We start from the raw sequence: 24,288 nt of genomic DNA on the forward strand, positions 1-24,288 counted from the left end.
TAAGAGATGAGATGAACTCACAGAGAATAGCTGCAGACATACAATAGAGCAGGAACTTTCTTCATGTTTCTTATAACACTGTTCCTTACTCTAAGCTAATATTCTAGTTTGGCTCAGTCTATAGTCCGATGTAAAGAAAATATGCCTACCATCTAGAACCTGGATCTGCATATAAACAACTTCATGAACAGAGAGGGGTTGGGGGGGAGTACAAGATTTGGATACTATATTCCTTTTCAGGTTAATAAAATCTACACGCGTGTGAGCATAGAATTTAATTGTGTTGTTTTTGGATTAAGTTTGCTGTGTGTAAAATCTATCCATGCTTGCATCTTATATAGTGGAGCATTGTACCATGCACTCAATGACAAAATCTAAAACTTTAAACAAACTTGTAGCGGCAAGTAAAAGACTAACCTTGACCACTGTAACTGTATATGCCTCTCAGTAGACTACCAAGCCTTGCATACACAATATCTTTGCTGCAAAACTAAAACACAGGATACTGGCCCTCTACTTTACACGAACCCTGTCCATGAGATGTATTACCAAATAGAAAAGGGATAACAAAACAACATTAGATGGAAAGTCTTCATACATCAGAGATACAAGTATGTCTATGTCTGATCTCTGTATATCATCAGTTCTCTGTGCTTGTTGTAGGAGTGGAGTGTGAGAGCAAGTAAGATCTTGATGCTCTGCATACAAAGGTTTTGTTCTTTTTAAATGTACTTGAGTTGAATTTTCCCTTTGAAGTTCCATGAGAGACGGTGGTTAGAACACGGGCCTTATGATAAGAGCTCACATTTTGGTTGAATGCATTCAGTTGTGCAACTGACAAGGTATCCCCTTCCCCTTTCCCTTTCTAAATAAAAACTAAAACAATTTGAAAAGCTGTTCTTAAGTTGTTGTTGTTGTGTGTATAGTGGTTGTCATAACATAACGGAGTAATGTGTCTAATCGCAAAAGAGAGTGAACTGCTATCAAACAATCTACCACAGATAACATTAAATCATCAACAGGGATGCAGCACTATATATACAGTGAGGGAAAAAAGTATTTGATCCCCTGCTGATTTTGTATGTTTGCCCACTGACAAAGAAATGATCAGTCTATAATTTTAATGGTAGGTTTATTTGAACAGTGAGAGACAGAATAACAACAACAAACAATCCAGAAAAATGCATGTCAAAAATGTTATAAAATGATTTGCATTTTAATGAGGGAAATAAGTATTTGACCCCTCTGCAAAACATGACGTACTTGTTGGCAATCACAGAGGTCAGACTTTTCTTGTAGTTGGCCACCAGGATTGCACACATCTCAGGAGGGATTTTGTCCCACTCCTCTTTGCAGATCTTCTCCAATTCATTAAGGTTTCGAGGCTGACGTTTGGCAACTCGAACCTTCAGCTCCCTCCACAGATTTTCTATGGGATTAAGGTCTGGAGACTGGCTAGGCCACTCCAGGACCTTAATGTGCTTCTTCTTGAGCCACTCCTTTGTTGCCTTGGCCATGTGTTTTGGGTCATTGTCATGCTGGAATACCCATCCACGACCCATTTTCAATGCCCTGGCTGAGGGAAGGATGTTCTCACCCAAGATTTGACGGTACATGGCCCCGTCCATCGTCCCTTTGATGCGGTGAAGTTGTCCTGTCCCCTTAGCAGAAAAACACCCCCAAAGCATAATGTTTCCATCTCCATGTTTGACGGCGGGGATGGTGTTCTTGGGGTCATAGGCAGCATTCCTCCTCCTCCTCCTCCAAACACGGCGAGTTGAGTTGATGCCAAAGAGCTCCATTTTGGTCTCATCTGACCACAACACTTTCACCCAGTTGTCCTCTGAATCATTCAGATGTTCATCGGCAAACTTCAGACGGGCATGTATATGTGCTTTCTTGAGCAGGGGAACCTTGCGGGCACTGCAGGATTTCAGTCCTTCACGGCATAGTGTGTTACCAATTGTTTTCTTGGTGACTATGGTCCCAGCTGCCTTGAGATCATTGACAAGATCCTCCCGTGTAGTTCTGGGCTGATTCCTCACCGTTCTCATGATCATTGCAACTCCACGAGGTGAGATCTTGCATGGAGGCCGAGGGAGATTGACAGTTCTTTTGTGTTTCTTCCATTTGCGAATAATCGCACCAAATGTTGTCACCTTCTCACCAAGCTGCTTGGAGATGGTCTTGTAGCCCATTCCAGCCTTGTGTAGGTCTACAATCTTGTCCCTGACATCCTTGGAGAGCTCTTTGGTCTTGGCCATGGTGGAGAGTTTGGAATCTGATTGATTGATTGCTTCTGTGGACAGGTGTCTTTTATACAGGTAACAAACTGAGATTAGGAGCACTGCCTTTAAGAGTGTGCTCCTAATCTCAGCTCGTTACCTGTATAAAAGACACCTGGGAGTCAGAAATCTTTCTGATTGAGAGGGGGTCAAATACTTATTTCCCTCATTAAAATGCAAATCAATTTATAACATTTTTGACATGCGTTTTTCGGATCTTTTTGTTGTTATTCTGTCTCTCACTGTTCAAATAAACCTACCATTAAAATTATAGACTGATCATTTCTTTGTCAGTGGGCAAACGTACAAAATCAGCAGGGGATCAAATACTTTTTTCCCTCACTGTAGGGGTAGTTGCTTTTGTGATGTTGTTTTTATTTTATGTTGTTGTTGTTGATGTTATTTAGTCCATTTCCCCTTCTATTGGCTACTTTAAGAGATGGGCAGCTGGTCTGTCCAATCAGGTCTCTACTTTCCCATAGGTGCCCTCAGGTGGGCGGTACTGTTTTGGAAAGGCCTTCAGCTGGAGGGAGTTGAAGGCGTATTTACGACATCCTACATTCTTCATGGTGTTCTCTCGTCTGCAGCCCTCACTATTGGGAGAAGGAGATGAGAAGAGAGAGGAGGGGAGGGTAAAGTAGAAGAGAGAAGAGAGAGGAGGGGAGGGTAAAGTAGAGGAGAGAGAAGGAGAGGAGAGAAGGAAATGGGGAGAGGAGGAGAGAGAAGGAGAGGGGAGGGGAGGAGAGAAAAGAGAGGAGAAAAGAGGGGGTGATTGGTTAAAAGGTAAAAGGAGATGAGTTAGAGGGTATATGAAAATATGAAGTTATTATAAACATTGACATAATTCTTCCTTTCCTCAAATTTTACATGATAAATGCTACATCTTGTCTCGTTTTGTTCAGGCAGTTGTGTGGCCAGCTGACCTGCGCATGCAGTCAAGGGCCTGGGAGAAGACCTGTGGGGCCAGTCCGTGCTCCTGCTGGAGGATGAGACACTGCTCCAGGGTTAGAGACATGGCTGTACGGTCTTTAGCACTCTTACAGCTGGTAAAACGCACTCCGTTCAGACGCCGACAAGCCTGGGGAGGGAGAGACAGGGAGAGAGAGAGAAAGAAGAGGGGGGCAGAGGAGAAAGGGTGAGGAGAGGAATGTAGAGAGTAGTGGAAGGAATGGGGAAGTATAGAGAGTCAGGCAAAGACTTCAATTCATTCAGTTAGCGATAGAAGTGTATTGCGGAGAGAGAGAAAGAGAAGAAGGAGAGAATGTCTCTACCTCCGCTGCCTGCCACAGGATCTCTACGTTCTTGCTCTTCCTGGCGTTGATGTTCTGACTCAGCAGCTTTAGCAGCTCAGGCAGGCTGGTCTGACTACGGATACAAGGGAGGCCTGGAGAGAGAGAGGAGAGAGGAGTATCATTGCACTGACGTACATTTTAAGAACCAGGTTGTTAACCATTTTATTAGAGCTTGAGGTCAAGATGATGCTGTGTGACTCACAGTCCTCAGGTAGGACCTCTTTAAACTGGTCATAGTATGAGCTGAGACGAGCCATATTCTCCATGTTAATCCCCTCCTGGAGAGACGTGTCTCCAAACCTATAGACACATAGATGGACAGATGGACAGACAGATTGGATTGTTCTTCAGGGGGAATTGTACTGCTCATTAAGCAAAGCTACAACACATCAGAATTTCTTACAGTCTATAGGGAGTAGACCTAATGTTCTCACAGTCTCCATCATTGGCATCGTTGAGAAATTACCATAGCATTATTTGCAATCATTTCTAGTCTGTTCTGGCAAATCTAATAAACACGCTTTGAAAACACACAATAACCAGACGCTTGTGATTATTCGAGGTAACCATCATCACTTATATGGTATTACCACAAATGGCAGCTGGCTGCCATTGCCATGGTAACACACCTCCTGACTACCCTCTCTCTTCCATTGTGCTTCTGTCCTCTCCTCCCTCCACCTCTCCTCTTATCCAGGGGCGGAAAACCTGGGGGGGACGGGGGGGACACGACCCCCCCATCCTTGGAAAAATATGATTTGTCCCCCCCAATATATCACTGAAACATAGCTATGTAATTTAAATAAGATTAATAATACGCAATGAAAGCAATTGTGCTGATTATAGACACTTAATAGCGCGTTTTTAAGTTTCAAAAGATTGCGACCCCCCCACCCTTTGCCTCACAATGTTTTGATCCACTGCCAGTTCCTTAGTTGGCAAGGTAACAGAGGGGTCGTATCTACTGTCTGAAAGGCACTCAATGAATGTAACTGAAGTGAGGTTAATCCAGTCAATCGCGCACACACACTAGCTGAATATGCAGAGCTAGCGCGCAAATATTAACTATTAAGCTAGCTAGTACCTATTCCATTTATGTGGCCTCGTCAAAGATGGAATCTTTGCTATCATCAATTTATTCCAAGATCAGCATGCAGATGATGTAAGTTAGTGCTTCAAAGTCCCTGCGATAAGGTTAGCGATAAACTGAAGTCCAAACTGAACAGAACTACACTCTCTTCTACCATTGTCTTAAATATATTTAATGGTCTCGTTGCAAAAGCTAAATTGTCGCAAGGGAACTTTTATTTATTTATTTATTTTATTTCACCTTTATTTAACCCGGGTAGCAAAGATTATAGCAAACACCACTGAAACGGAATTGGTGCTCTCTAGCTTTGCAAATTCAGCTATTGTTGGAAGCCAGCCAATATGAAACAAACTATTACAATTACAAAAGGTTGCAGCATATGTTGTGTAAATGGTGAACTCATACAGCTGTCAACTCTTGTCATTTTAATCCGTTTCACATTTGCTAGCTACCTTCTAGATCGAAGCCCAAATAGAATGATAAAAGATAAGATGATAGAAGCCCATCTCCTACTGTAAATAACCTACACACTGTGTGTGTGTGTAGCCAGCCAGCCAGCCAGCCAGCCAGGTAGAAAAATGGCAGAAAAATAAAAGACGGACATCAGAGTATTTTTCAGTACACCAAAACGCAAAGTAAGAACCCTAGTAGCCTAATATCTCAAAGACTAGTTGATAAAATGTTCATAAGAATGAAATGAAATTCTAATGGAAATGTTTCACAATGATGTCATTAGGCAGAGCAGGCAACAGATGCCACACAGACAGCAGAGTTGGGGACAGATATGCAGGGACAGACTGGCAGAGACAGGGAGTCTCAGGTAAGTTTGTTGAGTCTTTGTTTGGCAACATTCTGAAAGGTTCTCAATTTTTTTGACTTGTAAAATAGGAACATAATTGGAAAATGCCATGGATAGCCCCACTCTCAACTTAAACTGGTGACTGAACTAAGATTTGTTAAAGGCAATGGTATTGCTGTTGTGATTAGTTGTGTAGTTTTGGGTTCCGGTAGTTAGGAGTACGGCAAACACCTTATTTCTTTGGTTCCTCAATATACATTTACCACATTACAATGTAGGCTATGTGTTACAGCACTACTTTTGGTGTCCCCCTCAGGAATTGCTCTTGAGAAAATTTCATGTAATTGTCCCCTCCAAAGTTGATATCAGATTTTCGCCCCTGCTCTTATCTCCTTCAATCCTCTTATAACCTCTCCCACTCTCCTTTCCCCTCCTTGTCTCTCATCTCTCCTCTTCTCTCCTCTCTCGTTTACTCACTTCTCGGCTAGTGTCTGCTGTTCATTGATTCCCACATTGAAGAGAACAGGCTGAACCCTCAGCAGCATTCCATTCTGGATCTCCCGCGGCAACGCATCAAACATCGCTGCTGGTAACGGAACCCTGACATTGAAGCCATCCCGGTTCCCGGTGATGACAGGCAACATATCTGGGCCGAAGACCGAGGTTGCCTGGGTAACCTTAAAAGTGACATTTCGCAGGTCCATCACACCAACACTCATGTCCTCCAACATGGCCAGCTCCTCCCCTTTAAGATTGAAGAGAGTAAGGGGTAAGAGTAGGTTTCAGTTGTCATATTTGAAAATCTATAAATAAAGTATAGAAAATGAGTAGGTTTCAAATCAACATATTTGTGTGTGTATTCTAAGACATAAACACAAGAATACACACACACACACACACACACACACACACACACACACACACACACACACACACACACACACATACAGCAGGTTACCGTAGGTGCTGAGCAGGCCCTCATACTGGACTAGCAGGCCGATGATGTGGAGCTGCCTGAGGAAGCCATCGTCATGGAGACAGTTCCTCAGCTTGATGATGAAACCACAGATCAGAGCTGATAGCTACAGAAGGGGAAACACCAATACAACTATTCATCACCTATATAATCACCAATACAACTATTCATCATCAATACAACTATTCATCACCTATATAATCACCAATACAACTATTCATCATCAATACAACTATTCACCACCTATATAATCACCAATACAACTATTCATCACCAATACAACTATTCATCACCTATATAATCACCAATACAACTATTCATCATCAATACAACTATTCATCACCAATACAACTATTCATCACCAATACAACTATTCATCACCAATACAACTATTCATCACCTATATAATCACCAATACAACTATTCATCATCAATACAACTATTCACCACCAATACAACTATTCATCACCTATATAATCATCAATACAACTATTCATCATCAATACAACTATTCATCATCAATACAACTATTCATCATCAATACAACTATTCATCACCAATATAATCACCAATACAACTATTCATCACCAATATAATCACCAATACAACTATTTATCACCAATACAACTATTCATCATCAATACAACTATTCACCACCAATACAACTATTCATCACCTATATAATCACCAATACAACTATTCATCACCAATACAACTATTCATCATCAATACAACTATTCATCATCAATACAACTATTCATCATCAATACAACTATTCATCATCAATACAACTATTCATCACCAATACAACTATTCACCACCAATACAACTATTCATCACCAATACAACTATATAATCACCAATACAACTATTCACCACCAATACAACTATTCATCATCAATACAAGTATTCATCATCAATACAACTATTCATCATCAATACAACTATTCATCACCAATACAACTATTCACCACCAATACAACTATTCATCATCAATACAACTATTCACCACCAATACAACTATTCATCACCAATACAACTATTCACCACCAATACAACTATATAATCACCAATACAACTATCCATCATCAATACAACTATTCATCACCAATAAAACTATTCATCATCAATACAACTATTCAACACCAATACAACTATATAATCACCAATACAACTATTCACCACCAATACAACTATATAATTACCAATACAACTATTCATCACCAATACAACTATTCATCACCAATACAACTATTCACCACCAATACAACTATTCACCACCAATACAACTATTCATCACCAATACAACTATTCATCACCAATACAACTATTCACCACCAATACAACTATTCATCACCAATACAACTATTCACCACCAATACAACTATTCACCACCAATACAACTATTCACCACCAATACAACCATTCATCACCAATACAACTATTCATCACCTAAATAATCACCAATACAACTATTCACCACCAATACAACTATATAATCACCAATACAACTATTCATCATCAATACAACTATTCATCACCAATACAACTATTCAGCACCAATACAACTATTCATCATCACTACAACTATTCATCATCAATACAACTATTCATCATCAATACAACTATTCATCATCAATACAACTATTCATCATCAATACAACTATTCATCATCAATACAACTATTCATCATCAATACAACTATTCATCATCAATACAACTATTCATCATCAATACAACTATTCATCACCTATACAATCACCAATACAACTATTCACCACCAATACAACTATATAATCACCAATACAACTATTCATCATCAATACAACTATTCATCACCAATACAACTATTCAGCACCAATACAACTATTCATCACCAATACAACTATTCATCACCAATACAACTATTCACCACCAATACAACTATTCACCACCAATACAACTATATAATCACCAATACAACTATTCATCATCAATACAACTATTCATCATCAATACAACTATTCATCATCAATACAACTATTCATCACCAATACAACTATTCATCACCAATACAACTATTCATCACCAATACAACTATTCACCACCAATACAACTATTCATCATCAATACAACTATTCATCACCTATATAATCACCAATACAACTATTCATCATCAATACAACTATTCATCATCAATACAACTATTCACCACCAATACAACTATTCATCACCAATATAACTATTCACCACCAATACAACTATATAATCACCAATACAACTATTCATCATCAATACAACTATTCATCACCAATAAAACTATTCATCATCAATACAACTATTCACCACCAATACAACTATATAATCACCAATACAACTATTCACCACCAATACAACTATATAATCACCAAAACAAATATTCATCATCAATACAACTATTCATCATCAATACAACTATTCATCACCAATACAACTATTCATCACCAATACAACTATTCACCACCAATACAACTATTCACCACCAATACAACTATATAATCACCAATACAACTATTCATCATCAATACAACTATTCATCATCAATACAACTATTCATCACCAATACAACTATTCACCACCAATACAACTATTCATCACCAATACAACTATTCACCACCAATACAACTATTCATCACCAATACAACTATTCACCACCAATACAACTATATAATCACCAATACAACTATTCATCATCAATACAACTATTCATCACCAATAAAACTATTCATCACCAATACAACTATTCACCACCAATACAACTATTCATCACCAATACAACTATTCACCACCAATACAACTATTCACCACCAATACAACTATTCATCACCTATATAATCACCAATACAACTATTCACCACCAATACAACTATATAATCACCAGTACAACTATTCATCATCAATACAACTATTCATCACCAATAAAACTATTCATCACCAATACAACTATTCACCACCAATACAACTATTCATCACCAATACAACTATTCACCACCAATACAACTATATAATCACCAATACAACTATTCATCATCAATACAACTATTCATCACCAATAAAACTATTCATCACCAATACAACTATTTACCACCAATACAACTATTCATCACCAATACAACTATTCATCACCAATACAACTATTCACCACCAATACAACTATATAATCACCAATACAACTATTCACCACCAATACAACTATTCACCACCAATACAACTATTCATCACCAATACAACTATTCACCACCAATACAACTATTCACCACCAATACAACTATTCACCACCAATACAACTATTCACCACCAATACAACTATTCACCACCAATACAACCATTCATCACCAATACAACTATTCATCACCTATATAATCACCAATACAACTATTCACCACCAATACAACTATATAATCACCAATACAACTATTCATCATCAATACAACTATATAATCACCAATACAACTATTCATCACCAATACAACTATTCATCATCAATACAACTATTCATCATCAATACAACTATTCATCACCAATACAACTATTCATCATCAATACAACTATTCATCATCAATACAACTATTCACCACCAATACAACTATATAATCACCAATACAACTATTCATCATCAATACAACTATTCATCATCAATACAACTATTCATCATCAATACAACTATTCATCATCAATACAACTATTCATCACCAATACAACTATTCATCATCAATACAACTATTCACCACCAATACAACTATATAATCACCAATACAACTATTCATCATCAATACAACTATTCATCATCAATACAACTATTCAGCACCAATACAACTATTCATCACCAATACAACTATTCATCACCAATACAACTATTCACCACCAATACAACTATTCACCACCAATACAACTATATAATCACCAATACAACTATTCATCATCAATACAACTATTCATCATCAATACAACTATTCACCACCAATACAACTATTCATCACCAATATAACTATTCACAACCAATACAACTATATAATCACCAATACAACTATTCATCATCAATACAACTATTCATCACCAATAAAACTATTCATCATCAATACAACTATTCACCACCAATACAACTATATAATCACCAATACAACTATTCACCACCAATACAACTATATAATCACCAATACAACTATTCATCATCAATACAACTATTCATCATCAATACAACTATTCATCACCAATACAACTATTCATCACCAATACAACTATTCACCACCAATACAACTATTCACCACCAATACAACTATATAATCACCAATACAACTATTCATCATCAATACAACTATTCATCATCAATACAACTATTCATCACCTATATAATCACCAATACAACTATTCATCATCAATACAACTATTCATCACCAATACAACTATTCACCACCAATACAACTATTCATCACCAATACAACTATTCACCACCAATACAACTATTCATCACCAATACAACTATTCACCACCAATACAACTATATAATCACCAATACAACTATTCATCATCAATACAACTATTCATCACCAATAAAACTATTCATCACCAATACAACTATTCACCACCAATACAACTATTCATCACCAATACAACTATTCACCACCAATACAACTATTCACCACCAATACAACTATTCATCACCTATATAATCATCAATACAACTATTCACCACCAATACAACTATATAATCACCAGTACAACTATTCATCATCAATACAACTATTCATCACCAATAAAACTATTCATCACCAATACAACTATTCACCACCAATACAACTATTCATCACCAATACAACTATTCACCACCAATACAACTATATAATCACCAATACAACTATTCATCATCAATACAACTATTCATCACCAATAAAACTATTCATCACCAATACAACTATTCACCACCAATACAACTATTCATCACCAATACAACTATTCATCACCAATACAACTATTCACCACCAATACAACTATATAATCACCAATACAACTATTCACCACCAATGCAACTATTCACCACCAATACAACTATTCATCACCAATACAACTATTCACCACCAATACAACTATTCACCACCAATACAACTATTCATCACCAATATAATCACCAATACAACTATTCATCACCAATACAACTATTCATCATTAATAATAATAATGTCCGATGTAGAACATTAATCATACTAATATAATTGTGTGTGTGGGTGCGCGTGCACACGTATCTGTGTACGTATGTGTGTGAACGCATCTTTGTGTGCATTTCTGTGCATCTCTCTGTGTGTGTGTGTGTGTGTGTGTGTGTGTGTATGTATATGTGTGTGTGTGTGCGTGCGTGCATGTGTATGTGTGTGTGTGTAAACCCACCGTCTGGCAGAAGACCACATCTCTCCTGTACTGTAGCGTGAGGCTCATGGCGATGGTGGGAGCACTGTCCTGCATTAGGAGGAACACCATGGACTTCTTAGCCTTGTCACTCATCAGAGACACACACTCTGACAGGGTAGTCAGGAGAGGGTACAAGGCCTCAATCCATTCACCTGGTAGAGAAAGGAGAGAGGTTATACAGTATATCTATACACACGCACATACGTATACACACACACACACACACACACACACACACACACACACACACACACACACACACACACACACACACACACACACACACACACACACACACACTATTGTTCTTACCTGGGGAGGGCTTTTCCTTTTCTACATCTGGGCTGCTGTCTAAAGGGGAGATAATAACAACATATTTATTTTAAAGACAGAGTGCTGTGTGCATTTGTGAGTGTATGTCTGCTAGTTAAAGAATAATACAGAACAATATTACAATATGGAGGAGTCAAACTGGACATGAACCTACAGTGCTGTTGTCTTTCATGGTTTGACTGACATGTGATGGTCAGATAAGGGAATGATGACAATGAGGATGATGATGATGATGGAGGAAGAGAAGAAGAACGAGATGAAGATGACGATTCTGGCTGTATCCAGAAGACTTCTCTGTTTCCATGGATACCTCAAGGGATTCACACACATTCCCTTTTATCCCCTGACCTACTCATCCAATTAACCAATTAAATAATACATTAATCAACCAATCAACCAATTAAAAAATACATGAACCAACCAATCAACCAATCACCCAACTAAACAATACATTAATCAACCAATCAACCAACTAAACAATACATTAATCAACCAATCAACCAATCAACCAACTAAACAATACATTAATCAACCAATCAACCAACCAATCAACCAACTAAACAATACATTAATCAACCAATCAACCAATGAAACAATACATTAATCAACCAGTCAATCAATTAAACAATACAATAATCAACCAATCAACCAGTCAATTAATTAAACAATACATTAATAAACCAATTAACCAATCAATCAGTTGACCTATTTTACTTTAACAGCTGCCTAATTTCAGTCAGTTAATTTGACTGTATGAAGTGTGCGTGCGTGTTTACCTTTCTTAGTAGTGACATTGGTCTGCTGCTGAGCGTCCAGGAACACATCCTCACTGCTGCTGTCACTCTGCAGCCTGTCTTTGGCCAGCAGTCTGTCCACCCTCTGGATCACACAGTCCAGACTCTTATCCACATTCAACCATACCTTCCCCTGAAGGGGGGTTGAAAGCGACAGAAAGCGAGAGGGATGAAAGATTAAATATGAAATACACTTTCTATATAAATTCTATACAATATTGTTGTTATTCTCAATTCTTAAACAAAATATATCAATGTCATCTTACCCAGTTCTCCTCATGCCAGTCAGCCTGTAGGGAGGAGCGCTTGTCTCTCCCCCCCTCTCCTTCCTGGTATACGGAGTGGCGAGGGGAGATGGAGTGGCGAGAGGGGGAGGTAGAGTGGTGAGAGGGGGAGGTAGTGTGGCGAGAGGGAGAGCGGGATGGAGAGGGTGAAGGAGTGAGGGATGAGGGGGAGGGAGTACCCTTCTGGGAAATGTATTCTGGACGGGCGGCAGAGAGGGCCAGGATGGCAGAGGACAGCAGCTTAGAGTCACAAACTGTCACCAACTGACGAGTCTGGAGAGGGGGAGAGAGATGGAGGAGAGACAAGGAGAGGAGGAGAGAGATGAAAGAGAGACAGGGAGAGGGGGAGAGATTGAAGAGAGACAGGGAGAGGAGGAGAGAGATGGAGGAGAGACAGGGAGAGGAGGAGAGAGATGGAGGAGAGACAAACAGAGGAGGAGAGAGATGAAAGAGAGACAGGGAGAGGGGGAGAGATTGAAGAGAGACAGGGAGAGGAGGAGAGAGATGGAGGAGAGACAGGGAGAGGGGGAGAGATTGAAGAGAGACAGGGAGAGGGGGAGAGAAATAAAGGAGAGACAGGGAGAGGGGGACAGAGATGTAGGAGAGACAGGGAGAGGAGGAGACAAGGGATATATAATAGTGTGTATTAATACAGTGAAATACATATTGATTGTATAGATAGATACATGTTTCAATGCTTCTCTCCCCTCTGTCTTCCCCCTCTCTCCTTCTCCCTCCCCGCCTGCCTCCCTCTCTACCCCTCTCATACCTTCTCAGAGAGGATGGCGAGGGTTCTCTCCAGAGCGTTGGCTGAGCGTTCCTTGGCAGCGCGGGACAAACGTTCGGTGTAGTAGCACACCTGGGTCTTCAAGGTGTTGATCTGACCAATCAGCTCCTTCGCTCTTACCACGTCCTGAGGCAGGTAGGCCACCGGCTTAGAGCCAGACCCAGCACTGCTGGTAGGTGGGTGTTTATGTGTGTGTGTGTGTGTGTGTGTGTGTGTGTGTGTGTGTGTGTGTGTGTGTGTGTGTGTGTGTGTGTGTGTGTGTGTGTGTGTGTGTGTGTGTGTGTGTGTGTGTGTGTGTGTGTGTGTGTGTGTGTGTGTGTGTGTATGAGAGGGAGAGAAAGAAAGAAAGAGAGAGAGAATGAGAGAGAGATCAGGGTGAAAATGTGCTGGTTTAAAACGATGTAATACAGAACACAAACAAACACATCCACTGAGACTGCACACATAAACGGAGCAGGTGACAGATCTCACCATTCCTCCTCATATGCGCTGATCAGAAAGCAAGCGAAAAGGAGACATTTCAAACAAAGGTTAGAAATCAAAATTAATGATAACAATTAAATCATGAACTCATGTATTTGGCTATAGCAGGGTTTCCCAATTGATTTTATTTGGCTTCCCATGTTTTCTAAGCAAATAAATATTAATACACGTTTTCGGTGTTGGACATAAAAGACTGTAAAATCACAAGGAAATCAGCTCAAAGTTATTTTAATTGAGGAAATCTCGAAGAAAAAAAAAAGGTACAAAAAATGTTTTTGTCAAATACTATATTTGTTGGAGTTTTTGTGGTGAATTTGCAGTGTACAAATGATTCAAAACGCTGTTCAGGTCCCCCAACCATACACTCAAGAAAATATGGTCTCACTGTTTCCTAGCGTCCTCAAACTTGTGGATGAGTTTCCGGAGACCACAGTGCTTAAAGCCTTGGTGGTGGGCTGCTGGAGCACCTATAGTCACTACGTCATAGGTCCTATCTGGGAGAGGAGAGGAAGGGAGATGGAGGGAGGAAGAGGGAGGAGGGAGATGGAGGGAGGAAGAGGGAGGAGGGAGAGGAGAGATGGGAGAGAGGGAGGAAGAGGGAGGAGGGAGAGGAGAGGGAGTTGAAGGGGTAGAGAGCACCTTTAGACAAATAGATATAACAGGTTCCCTACCATAGAGTCTGATAGATATAACAGGTTCCCTACCATAGAGACTGATAGCTATAACAGGTTCCTTACCATAGAGTCTGATAGATATAACAGGTTCCCTACCATAGAGTCTGATAGATATAACAGGTTCCCTACCATAGAGACTGATAGCTATAACAGGTTCCCTACCATAGAGTCTGATAGATATAACAGGTTCCCTACCATAGAGTCTGATAGATATAACAGGTTCCCTACCATAGAGACTGATAGCTATAACAGGTTCCTTACCATAGAGTCTGATAGATATAACAGGTTCCCTACCATAGAGACTGATAGCTATAACAGGTTCCCTACCATAGAGTCTGATAGATATAACAGGTTCCCTACCATAGAGACTGATAGATATAACAGGTTCCCTACCATAGAGACTGATAGCTATAACAGGTTCCTTACCATAGAGTCTGATAGATATAACAGGTTCCCTACCATAGAGTCTGATAGATATAACAGGTTCCCTACCATAGAGTCTGATAGATATAACAGGTTCCCTACCATAGAGACTGATAGCTATAACAGGTTCCCTACCATAGAGACTGATAGATATAACAGGTTCCCTACCATAGAGACTGATAGATATGACAGATCCCCTACCATAGAGTCTGATAGATATAACAGGTTCCCTACCATAGAGACTGATAGCTATAACAGGTCCCCTACCATAGAGTCTGATAGATATAACAGGTTCCCTACCATAGAGACTGATAGATATAACAGGTTCCCTACCATAGAGTCTGATAGCTATAACAGGTTCCCTACCATAGAGTCTGATAGATATGACAGGTTCCCTACCATAGAGACTGATAGATATAACAGGTTCCCTACCATAGAGACTGATAGATATAACAGGTTCCCTACCATAGCCAGACTCTCCTTGTACTCTCATCCTCTGGACGTGTAGGTTAGTGGGGATAAACTCCAGCTTCTTCTCTGCTTTCAGAGTACTGGACTTAAAGGAGGGACCTGTAAGAGGAGTAGGATGGATGATGATGCCAACTATTGTACTTTTGCATATTGCTGATGGTCTCTTTCTGTATGTTACTGACGCATTAGTGATATTAAATATTATATTATAGTGCTAACAGTGCTAATGTAGCAGGTTTCTGATATATCTGTAGTGACATGTTATAGCATATCATTGCATAGCCCTATAAATTGTACGCCAAATTCATTATATTTTATATAAACTTTAACATTTGGACATTGTCTTTTTTATTTATGTTATGAATATGTTAGATGACCAAATGTAAAAGTTCATATAAAATACCATGAATTTGGCATGCCATTTATAAGGCTAATCATTGCAGTCAGTGGCGACCCGTCATTCAGGGCAGGTTGGGCAAAGGCAGCTCCAAAATGCAGGTGTTTCAGCCTATCTCAGTGCTTTCTGTGGTGGTGGGGCAAGCCAGCAGAAAATACGGAGCGTTGCGCCGTGATTGGCTCAGTGTTCTGTCACTCAACGGGACACTACGTCACCGCCAAGTCTATTCTAGCCCCTTGGGTGATGCCATAGAGTTACATTAGAAGTGCCTATCCAAGAAGGCTCAAGATCATTGGCCACAGATAAAATGACGTCAAATCACTTCATATGTACAATATCTTTGATTGGACTGATCATGTCAACATCATACTTTCAAAATCTTAGCTAGCAGTCATCATCATGAATCAAGTCAATCTGCTGGCAAATCCTTTTTATCCTTGTCATATGAATATAAATAATGAAGATAAAACGTATCAGTGCTCATCGGCCATTGGACATAAACATTACACAACAAGTTGGAAATCGTAAATTCAACAATGAGTGGTTTGGAAGGAATCAGTGACAGTGGCTAACTGCAAAAATTGCAAAGCAATCACTAGCCTGATATTCAGTGGAGTGGCTGTGTGGTCCTAAATCTGGGATTAAGGGGCTCTTTTCCAAGTTTATGATGTTGAATGATAAACATTCATGAAGCATGATTTGTGCCTCGCTCAAAACAACTGTTAACTTGTACTGCGAAAACTTGACTTCAGTGAGTTCAAGACAACTGGGAAGTTGGAAATAAATTAGCTCTGACTGGGAAAATACGTTTTAAACGGTCATCCAACTCGGAATTGTAAATCCGGCCTCTTTCTAGAGCTACAACCTGAAAATCAATGACGTCATCATGATTCAACCTTGTTTTTTTTTTGGAGTTCCCAGTTGTTTTGAAAGCACCATAAATCCAGAGAATGCCAGACTTTGATGACAAAATTTTCCCACGAAGGACATCTGCGCCACCTTCCTGTTCAAGTGAGTACATCACAAGGTGAGTCCAAAAATGTATTGTACTGTATGCTACTGCATAAATTATGTAATATGCCAGGGAGATATGTATACTGTAGCTAAGAAAGTAATACTAAGTGTATGTTGTGTAGTAAGCTGTTAGTAGCCCATGTGCCTCACCCTAATAATTTGCTCTATTTACGCCTCTTACTTTCACCTACTGTTCTGACTTGGTGGTGCACATGTAGCCTATAACCTGTTTTAGAGAAATGTAATCATCAAATATTGTAAGAGCTTTCATTGTCTGCTTATATGCCCCCTTTATTTATCTTACAGTTCTGACTTGTTGTACAGGGAGAACACTGTTTTGAATTCTGTTGGTGTACATTTCAAAAGTGCTGAACAAATATCTATATTGACTACGTCCATCCTAGCTCGCTCATTAATGTCTTAATCGAAATAAGGGATGGCCTCTTATCCGCTTGTAGTCCCCTTATGCCATAGTTTGTACATCTTAATTGTCATTAGAAACCACATTTGTCAGCCATATCAGCTATGTTTTTTTAAAAGGCAGTAAATGAGGCTGAATGAGGCTCCGCTGATAGCCAGGTGTAGCAGTGGTAAGGTGTTGGGACTGCTGTTGGGAGGGACTCTGCTGTTGGGACAGCTTTATGTAGGCCCTAACAGTTTGTGGGCACTGTTTGTCACCGTTATAGTGCAATTCATGTATTGTTTTGTGTTGTGTTGTGTAATGGTTTTGCTGGCATGCATCCCCCCCACCAAGATTTACATGCTAAAATCATCCCTGATTGCCGTGTTGTTAACACTTGTACTAACAACACTGATATTAATAATATGTTTTTAAAATGTTTAGGTGCAGTCCAGCAGGATTGTTGTGTTTTCTGGACTGTTGGTGTAATGTTCTATAAAGTATGGCGCTAACCTTTATATTCGTGTAGGTCGCCGATGGTCTCCTGGTAGCTGAGGATGATGGTCTGGTACTGAGCAATAATCTCCCTCCTCAGGTTCTCCCAACATGGAGACAACTCCCCCAACTCCTCCAGTTCACACACCCTACACACACACACACACACACACACACACACACACACACACACACACACAAAGTAGTACACTGTAAAAGTAAAAAGACTCAATACACCATGATTGTGTAGTGAAACCATGGAAAGTAGCGCACCTAACCTGAGATCTGATGTTTGAATGTAGACCCAATGGAAGTGTTCTGATACACAGAAATTGTTTTTAAACAAAATATAAGTACTCTCAAAAACCCAAAGTGGTTCTTCAATCTGAATATTGGTGTTTTTAAGAGAATGTTGTGAAAACACTTTTTGGGGTTTCAGTGCATGTAAAAGGGAGCATCAACACACTAAATTATCATGTACAGCACCAGTCAAATGTTTGGACACACCTACTGATTCCAGGGTTTTTCTTTATCTGACTATTTTCTGCATTGTAGAATAATAGTGAAGACATCAAAACTATGAAATAACACATATCATGTATCATGAATCATGTAATAACCAAAAAAGTGTTAAACAATTCAAAATATATTTTATATTTGAGATTCTTCAAAGTGGCCACCCTTTGCCTTGATGACAGCTTTGCGCACTCTTGGCATTCTCTCAACCAGCTTCATGAGGTAGTCACCTGGAATGCATTTCAAATAACAGGTGTGCCTTGTTAAAAGTTAATTTGTGGAATTTCTTTCCTTCTTAATGAATGTGAGCCAATCAGTTGTGTTGTGACAAGGTAGGAGTGGTATACAGAAGACTGCCCTGATTGGTAAAAGACCAAGTCCAAATTATGTCAAGAACAGCGCAAATAAGCAAAGAGAAACAACAGCACATCATTACTTTAAGCCACGAAGGTCAGTCAATATGGAACATTTCAAGAACTTTAAGTTTTTAAAGTGCAGTCGCAAAAACCATGAAGCGCTATGATGAAACTGGCTCTCATGATGACCGCCACAGGAAAGGAAGACCCAGAGTTACCTCTGCTGCAGAGGTTAAGTTCATTAGTTAACTGCACCTCAGATTGCAGCCCAAATAAATGCTTCACAGAGTTCAAGTAAGAGACACATCTCAACATCAACTGTTCAGAGAAGACTAAAGGACACCAATAAGAAGAGACTTGCTTGGGCCAAGAAACACCGGTGGAAATCTGTATTTTGGTCTGATGAGTCCAAATTTTGGTTCCAACCGCTGTGTCTTTGTGAGATGCAGAGTAGATGAATGGATGATCTCTGCATGTGTGGTTCCCACCGTGAAGCATGGAGGAGAAAGTGTGATGGTGCTTTGCTGGTGACACTGTCAGTGATTTATTTAGAATTCAAGGCACACTTAACCAGCATAGCTACCACAGCATTCTGCAGCGATATGCCATACCATCTGGTTTGCGCTTGTTTTTCATTTGTTTTCCAAGAGGACAATGACCCAAAACACATACGTGGGAACTCCTTCAAGACCATTGGAAAAGCCTTCCTCATGAAACTGGTTGAGAGAATGCCAAGAGTGTGCAAAGCTGTCATCAAGGCAAAGGGTGGCTAATTTGAAGAATCTCAAATATAAAATATATTTAGATTTGTTTAACACTTTTTGGGTTACGACATGATTCCATATGTGTTATTTTACAATGTAGAAAATAGTAAAAATAAAGAAAAACCCTTGAATGAGTAGGTCTGTCAAAACTTTTGACTGGTACTGTATATGCTCCCAGTCCCTGGCAAGGTGTTGCTCAACGCTTTATTAAGTGGTGTAATAATAATGTAATAATAGCGCAGTTTTACAGGCTCCTAACCAACTGTGCTATTTTGTTTGTTTTTCCGCATTGTTTGTAACTCATTTTGTACATAAAGTTGCTGCTACCGTCTGTTATGACCGAAAATAGCTTCTGGACATCAAAACAGCAATTACTCACCATCCAACTGGAGGAAGATTTTTTCATTAATGAGTCAGGCGGGAAGAATATACTGCTTTCCGGAGAACAGGCCCAAAACCCCATCATTAGCGTGAAATGGCGGAGATACCAAGGGAAAAGGTTGGGGTGCCTTGTTAGGATTCGTATGCGAGTGAGTAAATCGCCATTACCATCGGTTCTATTGGCCAACGTGCAATTACTGGAAAACAAACTAGATGATCTACGGTCGAGACTATCCTACCAACGAGACATTAAAAACTGTAATATATTATGTTTCACCGAGTCATGGCTGAACGACGACATGGATAATATAGAGCTGGCTGGGTTTTCCGCGTATTGGGAGAACAGAGAAGCTAAGTCAGGTAAGACGAGGGGCTGTGGTGTGTCTATTTGTCAATAACTGCTGGTGGGCGATGTCTAATATTAAAGAAGTCTCTAGGTATTGCTTGTCTGAGGAAGAGTACCTCATGATAAGCTGTAGACCGCACTATCTACCAAGAGAGTTCTCAACTATATTATTCGTAGCCGTCATTTACCACCACAAACTGATGCTGGCACTAAGACCACACTCAACGAGCTACATAGGGCCATAAGCAAACAAGAAAATGCTCATCCAGAAGCGGCGCTCCTGGTGGTCGGGGACTTTAATGCTGGCAAACTTAAATCAGTTTTACCTCATTTCTACTAGCATGTCACATGTGCAAACTGAGGGAAAAAAACCTATACCACTTTTACTCCACACACAGAGACGCATACGAAGCTCTCCCTCACCCTCCATTTGGCAAATCTGACCATAATTATATCCTCCTGATTCCTGCTTACAAGCAAAAACTAAAGCAGGAAGTACCAGTGATTCTCTCAATACAGAAGTGGTCAGATGACGCGGATGCAATGCTACAGGACTGTTTTGCTAGCACAGACTGGAATATGTTCCGTGATTCATCCAATTGCATTGAGGAGTATACCACCCCAGTCACCGGCTTCATCAATAAGTGCATTGACGACGTCGTCCCCACAGTGACCACATGTACATATCCCAACCAGAAGCCATGGATTACAGGCAACATCCGCACCGAGCTTTATCTTTCAGGAGCGGGACACTAATCCGGACACTGATATAAAATTCCACTATGCCCTCAATCGAACCATCAAACAGGCAAAGCGTCAATACAGGACTAAGATTGAATCCTACTATACCGGCTCTGACGTTCGTCGGATGTGGCAGGGCTTACAAACTATTACGGACTACAAAGGGAAACACAGCCACGAGCTGCCCAGTGACGCAAGCCTACCAGACGAGCTAAATGCCTTCTATGCTCGCTTCGAGGCAAGCAGCACTGAAGCATGCATGAGAGCACCAGCTATTCCGGACGACTGTGTGATCACGCCCTACGTAGCCGATGTGAGAAGAACTTTAAACAGGTCAATATTCACAAAGCCGCTGGGCCAGACGGATTACCAAGGAGTGTACTCAGAGCATGCACTGGCAAGTGTCTTCACTGACATTTTCAACCTCTCCCTGACCGAGTCTGTAATACACACGTTTCAAGCAGACCACCATAGTCCCTGTGCCCAAGAATTTGAATGTAACCTACCTAAATGACTACCGCCCAGTAGCACTCACGTCGGTAGCCATGAAGTGCTTTAAAAGGCTGCTCATGGCCCACATCAACACCATCATCAAACCCTAGACCCACTCCAATTCGCATACCGCCGCAACATATCCACAGTTGACGCTATCTCAGTCACACTCCACCCTGCCCTTTCCCACCTGGACAAAAGGAACACCTATGTGAGAATGCTGTTCATTGACTACAGCTCAGCATTCAACACCATAGTGCTCACAAAGCTCATCACTAAGCTAAGGACCCTGGGACTAAACACCTCTCTCTGCAACTGGATCCTGGACTTCCTGACGGCCATCCCCAGGTGATAAGGGTAGGCAACAACACATCTGCCACGCTGATCCTCAACACCGGGGCCCATCAGGTGTGCGTGCTTAGTCCCCTCCTGTACTCCCTGTTCACCCACGACTCCAACACCATCATTAAGTTTGCTGACGACACAACAGTGGTAGGCCTGATCACCGACAACGATGAGACAGCCTATAGGGAGGAGGTCAGATACCTGGCAGTGTTGTGCCAGAACAGCAACCTCTCCCAAAATGTGAGCAAGACAAAGGAGCTGATCGTGGACTACAGGAAAAGGAGGGCCGAATACGCCCCCATTCACATCGATGGGGCTGTAGTGGAGCGGGTAAAGAGTTTCAAGTTCCTTGGTGTCCACATCACCAACAAAGTATCCTGGTCCAAACTCTGGTCCACGACAACAGCTTTCCCCCCTCAGGAGACTGAAAAGATTTGGCATGGGTCCTCAGATCCTCAAAAAGTTATACAGCTGCACCATCGAGAGCATCCTGACTGTTTGGATCACCATCTGGTATCACCATCTGGCTCGGCAGCTGACCGTAAGGCGCTACAGAGGATAGTGTGTATGGCCCAATACATCACTGGGGCCAAGCTTCCTGACATCCAGGACCTATATACTAGGTGGTGTAAGAGGAAGCCCCAAAAAACTGTCAAAGACTCCAGTCACCTAAGTCATAGACAGTTCTCTCCCCTTGTTTTTACACTGCTGCTACTCACTGTTTATTATCTATGCATAGTCACTTTACAAATTGCCTCGACTAACCTGTACCCCCGCACATTGGCTTGGTACCGGTACCCCCTGTATATAGCCTTGTTCTTATGTAATTTTATTGTGTTACTTTTTATTTTTTACTTTAGTTTATTTTGTAAATATTTTCTTAACTCTATTTATTGAACTGCATTGTTGGTTCTATTGTTGGTTCTATTCTGTTCTATTTGGCGCATGTGACAAATAACATTTAATTTGATTTGTTACACACGCCATGTAATGTTTAAAAATCTCTCAGGATGATGTGTTTCAATACTCCAACAGAGTTAATATTTTGTCTCCTTCACCTTGGTGGCAGCTCAGTTGCCATTAGTTTTTGCGTTACAAAGCACTTCATTTTAACAGTGTATAGCAGCGTACCTGACAGCGTCCTCCTCCAGCAGTAGTTTGACAAACTGCCGAGGGATGTGTAGAGAGAGGACACTCTCAGCCATCTGCTCCAGGATACGTAGGTGGTTCCCGTCCGTGGTGGGGAAACGGTACATACGAGACATGGTGCCACCAAACACTGACAGCACAGCAAAACACTAGTCAATACATCAATTAATCATTCATTACATCATTTATTAAATGCATTTATTTGATTTAACCCTTATTTTTCCAGGTAAGTTGACTGAGAACACATTCCCATTTACAGCAACAACCTGGGGAATAGTTACAGGGGAGAGGAATGAGCCAATTGGAAGCTGGGGATTAGGTGGCCATGATGGTATGAGGGTCCAGATTGGGAATATAGCCAGGACACCAGGGTTAACACCCCTACTCTTACAATAAGTTCCATGGGATCTTTAGTGACCACAGAGTCAGGACACTCATTTAACATCCCATCCGAAAGACAGCACCCTACACAGGGCAATGTCCCCAATCACTGCCCTGGGACATTGGGATATTTTTTGTAGGTCAGAGGAAAGAGTGCCTCCTACTGGCCCTCCAATACCACTTCCAGCAGCATTTGATCTACCATCCAGTGACCGACCAGGACCAACCCTGCTTAACTTCAAATGCAAGCCAGCAGTGGGATACAGTGTCATAATTCCTAAATCTGTAAACTGTCTGTATTGTTAGATTCTGGGTTAAACTTGGAACATTGTTATACTAGACACATGATACATCAGAAGTAATACTATAGTGTCTGATGAGTTATAGAGACTGGTTTTC

The 24,288-nt window shown here is 40.5% G+C and overlaps 1 protein-coding gene across 3 annotated transcripts in view; it reads right to left on the bottom strand.

Moving 5' to 3' along the window:
* Positions 1 to 2,643: 2,643 nt before the first annotated feature.
* Positions 2,644 to 24,288, bottom strand: part of LOC115155874 (type I inositol 3,4-bisphosphate 4-phosphatase) — a 47,315-nt gene continuing 25,670 nt past the window's right edge. The window contains exons 9-24 of one of the 3 annotated variants that reach the window (XM_029702876.1): positions 23,491 to 23,638; positions 18,437 to 18,567; positions 16,107 to 16,211; positions 14,930 to 15,038; positions 14,044 to 14,227; positions 13,257 to 13,547; positions 12,973 to 13,123; positions 12,351 to 12,506; positions 12,176 to 12,214; positions 11,843 to 12,015; positions 6,425 to 6,548; positions 5,944 to 6,211; positions 3,780 to 3,877; positions 3,557 to 3,669; positions 3,209 to 3,363; positions 2,644 to 2,878 (exon numbers count right to left, since the gene is read on the bottom strand). In XM_029702876.1, coding sequence (XP_029558736.1) covers positions 2,746 to 2,878; positions 3,209 to 3,363; positions 3,557 to 3,669; positions 3,780 to 3,877; positions 5,944 to 6,211; positions 6,425 to 6,548; positions 11,843 to 12,015; positions 12,176 to 12,214; positions 12,351 to 12,506; positions 12,973 to 13,123; positions 13,257 to 13,547; positions 14,044 to 14,227; positions 14,930 to 15,038; positions 16,107 to 16,211; positions 18,437 to 18,567; positions 23,491 to 23,638 — 2,378 coding nt within the window. In that variant the 3' untranslated portion in view covers positions 2,644 to 2,745. Of the gene's footprint in view, positions 2,879 to 3,208; positions 3,364 to 3,556; positions 3,670 to 3,779; positions 3,878 to 5,943; positions 6,212 to 6,424; positions 6,549 to 11,842; positions 12,016 to 12,175; positions 12,215 to 12,350; positions 12,507 to 12,972; positions 13,124 to 13,256; positions 13,548 to 14,043; positions 14,231 to 14,532; positions 14,551 to 14,929; positions 15,039 to 16,106; positions 16,212 to 18,436; positions 18,568 to 23,490; positions 23,639 to 24,288 lie in introns of all 3 variants that reach the window. The other 2 variants (XM_029702875.1, XM_029702877.1) reach the window with 2 other exon arrangements.

The sequence above is a fragment of the Salmo trutta genome, chromosome 20 (assembly GCF_901001165.1).
Source record: "Salmo trutta chromosome 20, fSalTru1.1, whole genome shotgun sequence".
Taxonomy (NCBI): domain Eukaryota; kingdom Metazoa; phylum Chordata; class Actinopteri; order Salmoniformes; family Salmonidae; genus Salmo; species Salmo trutta.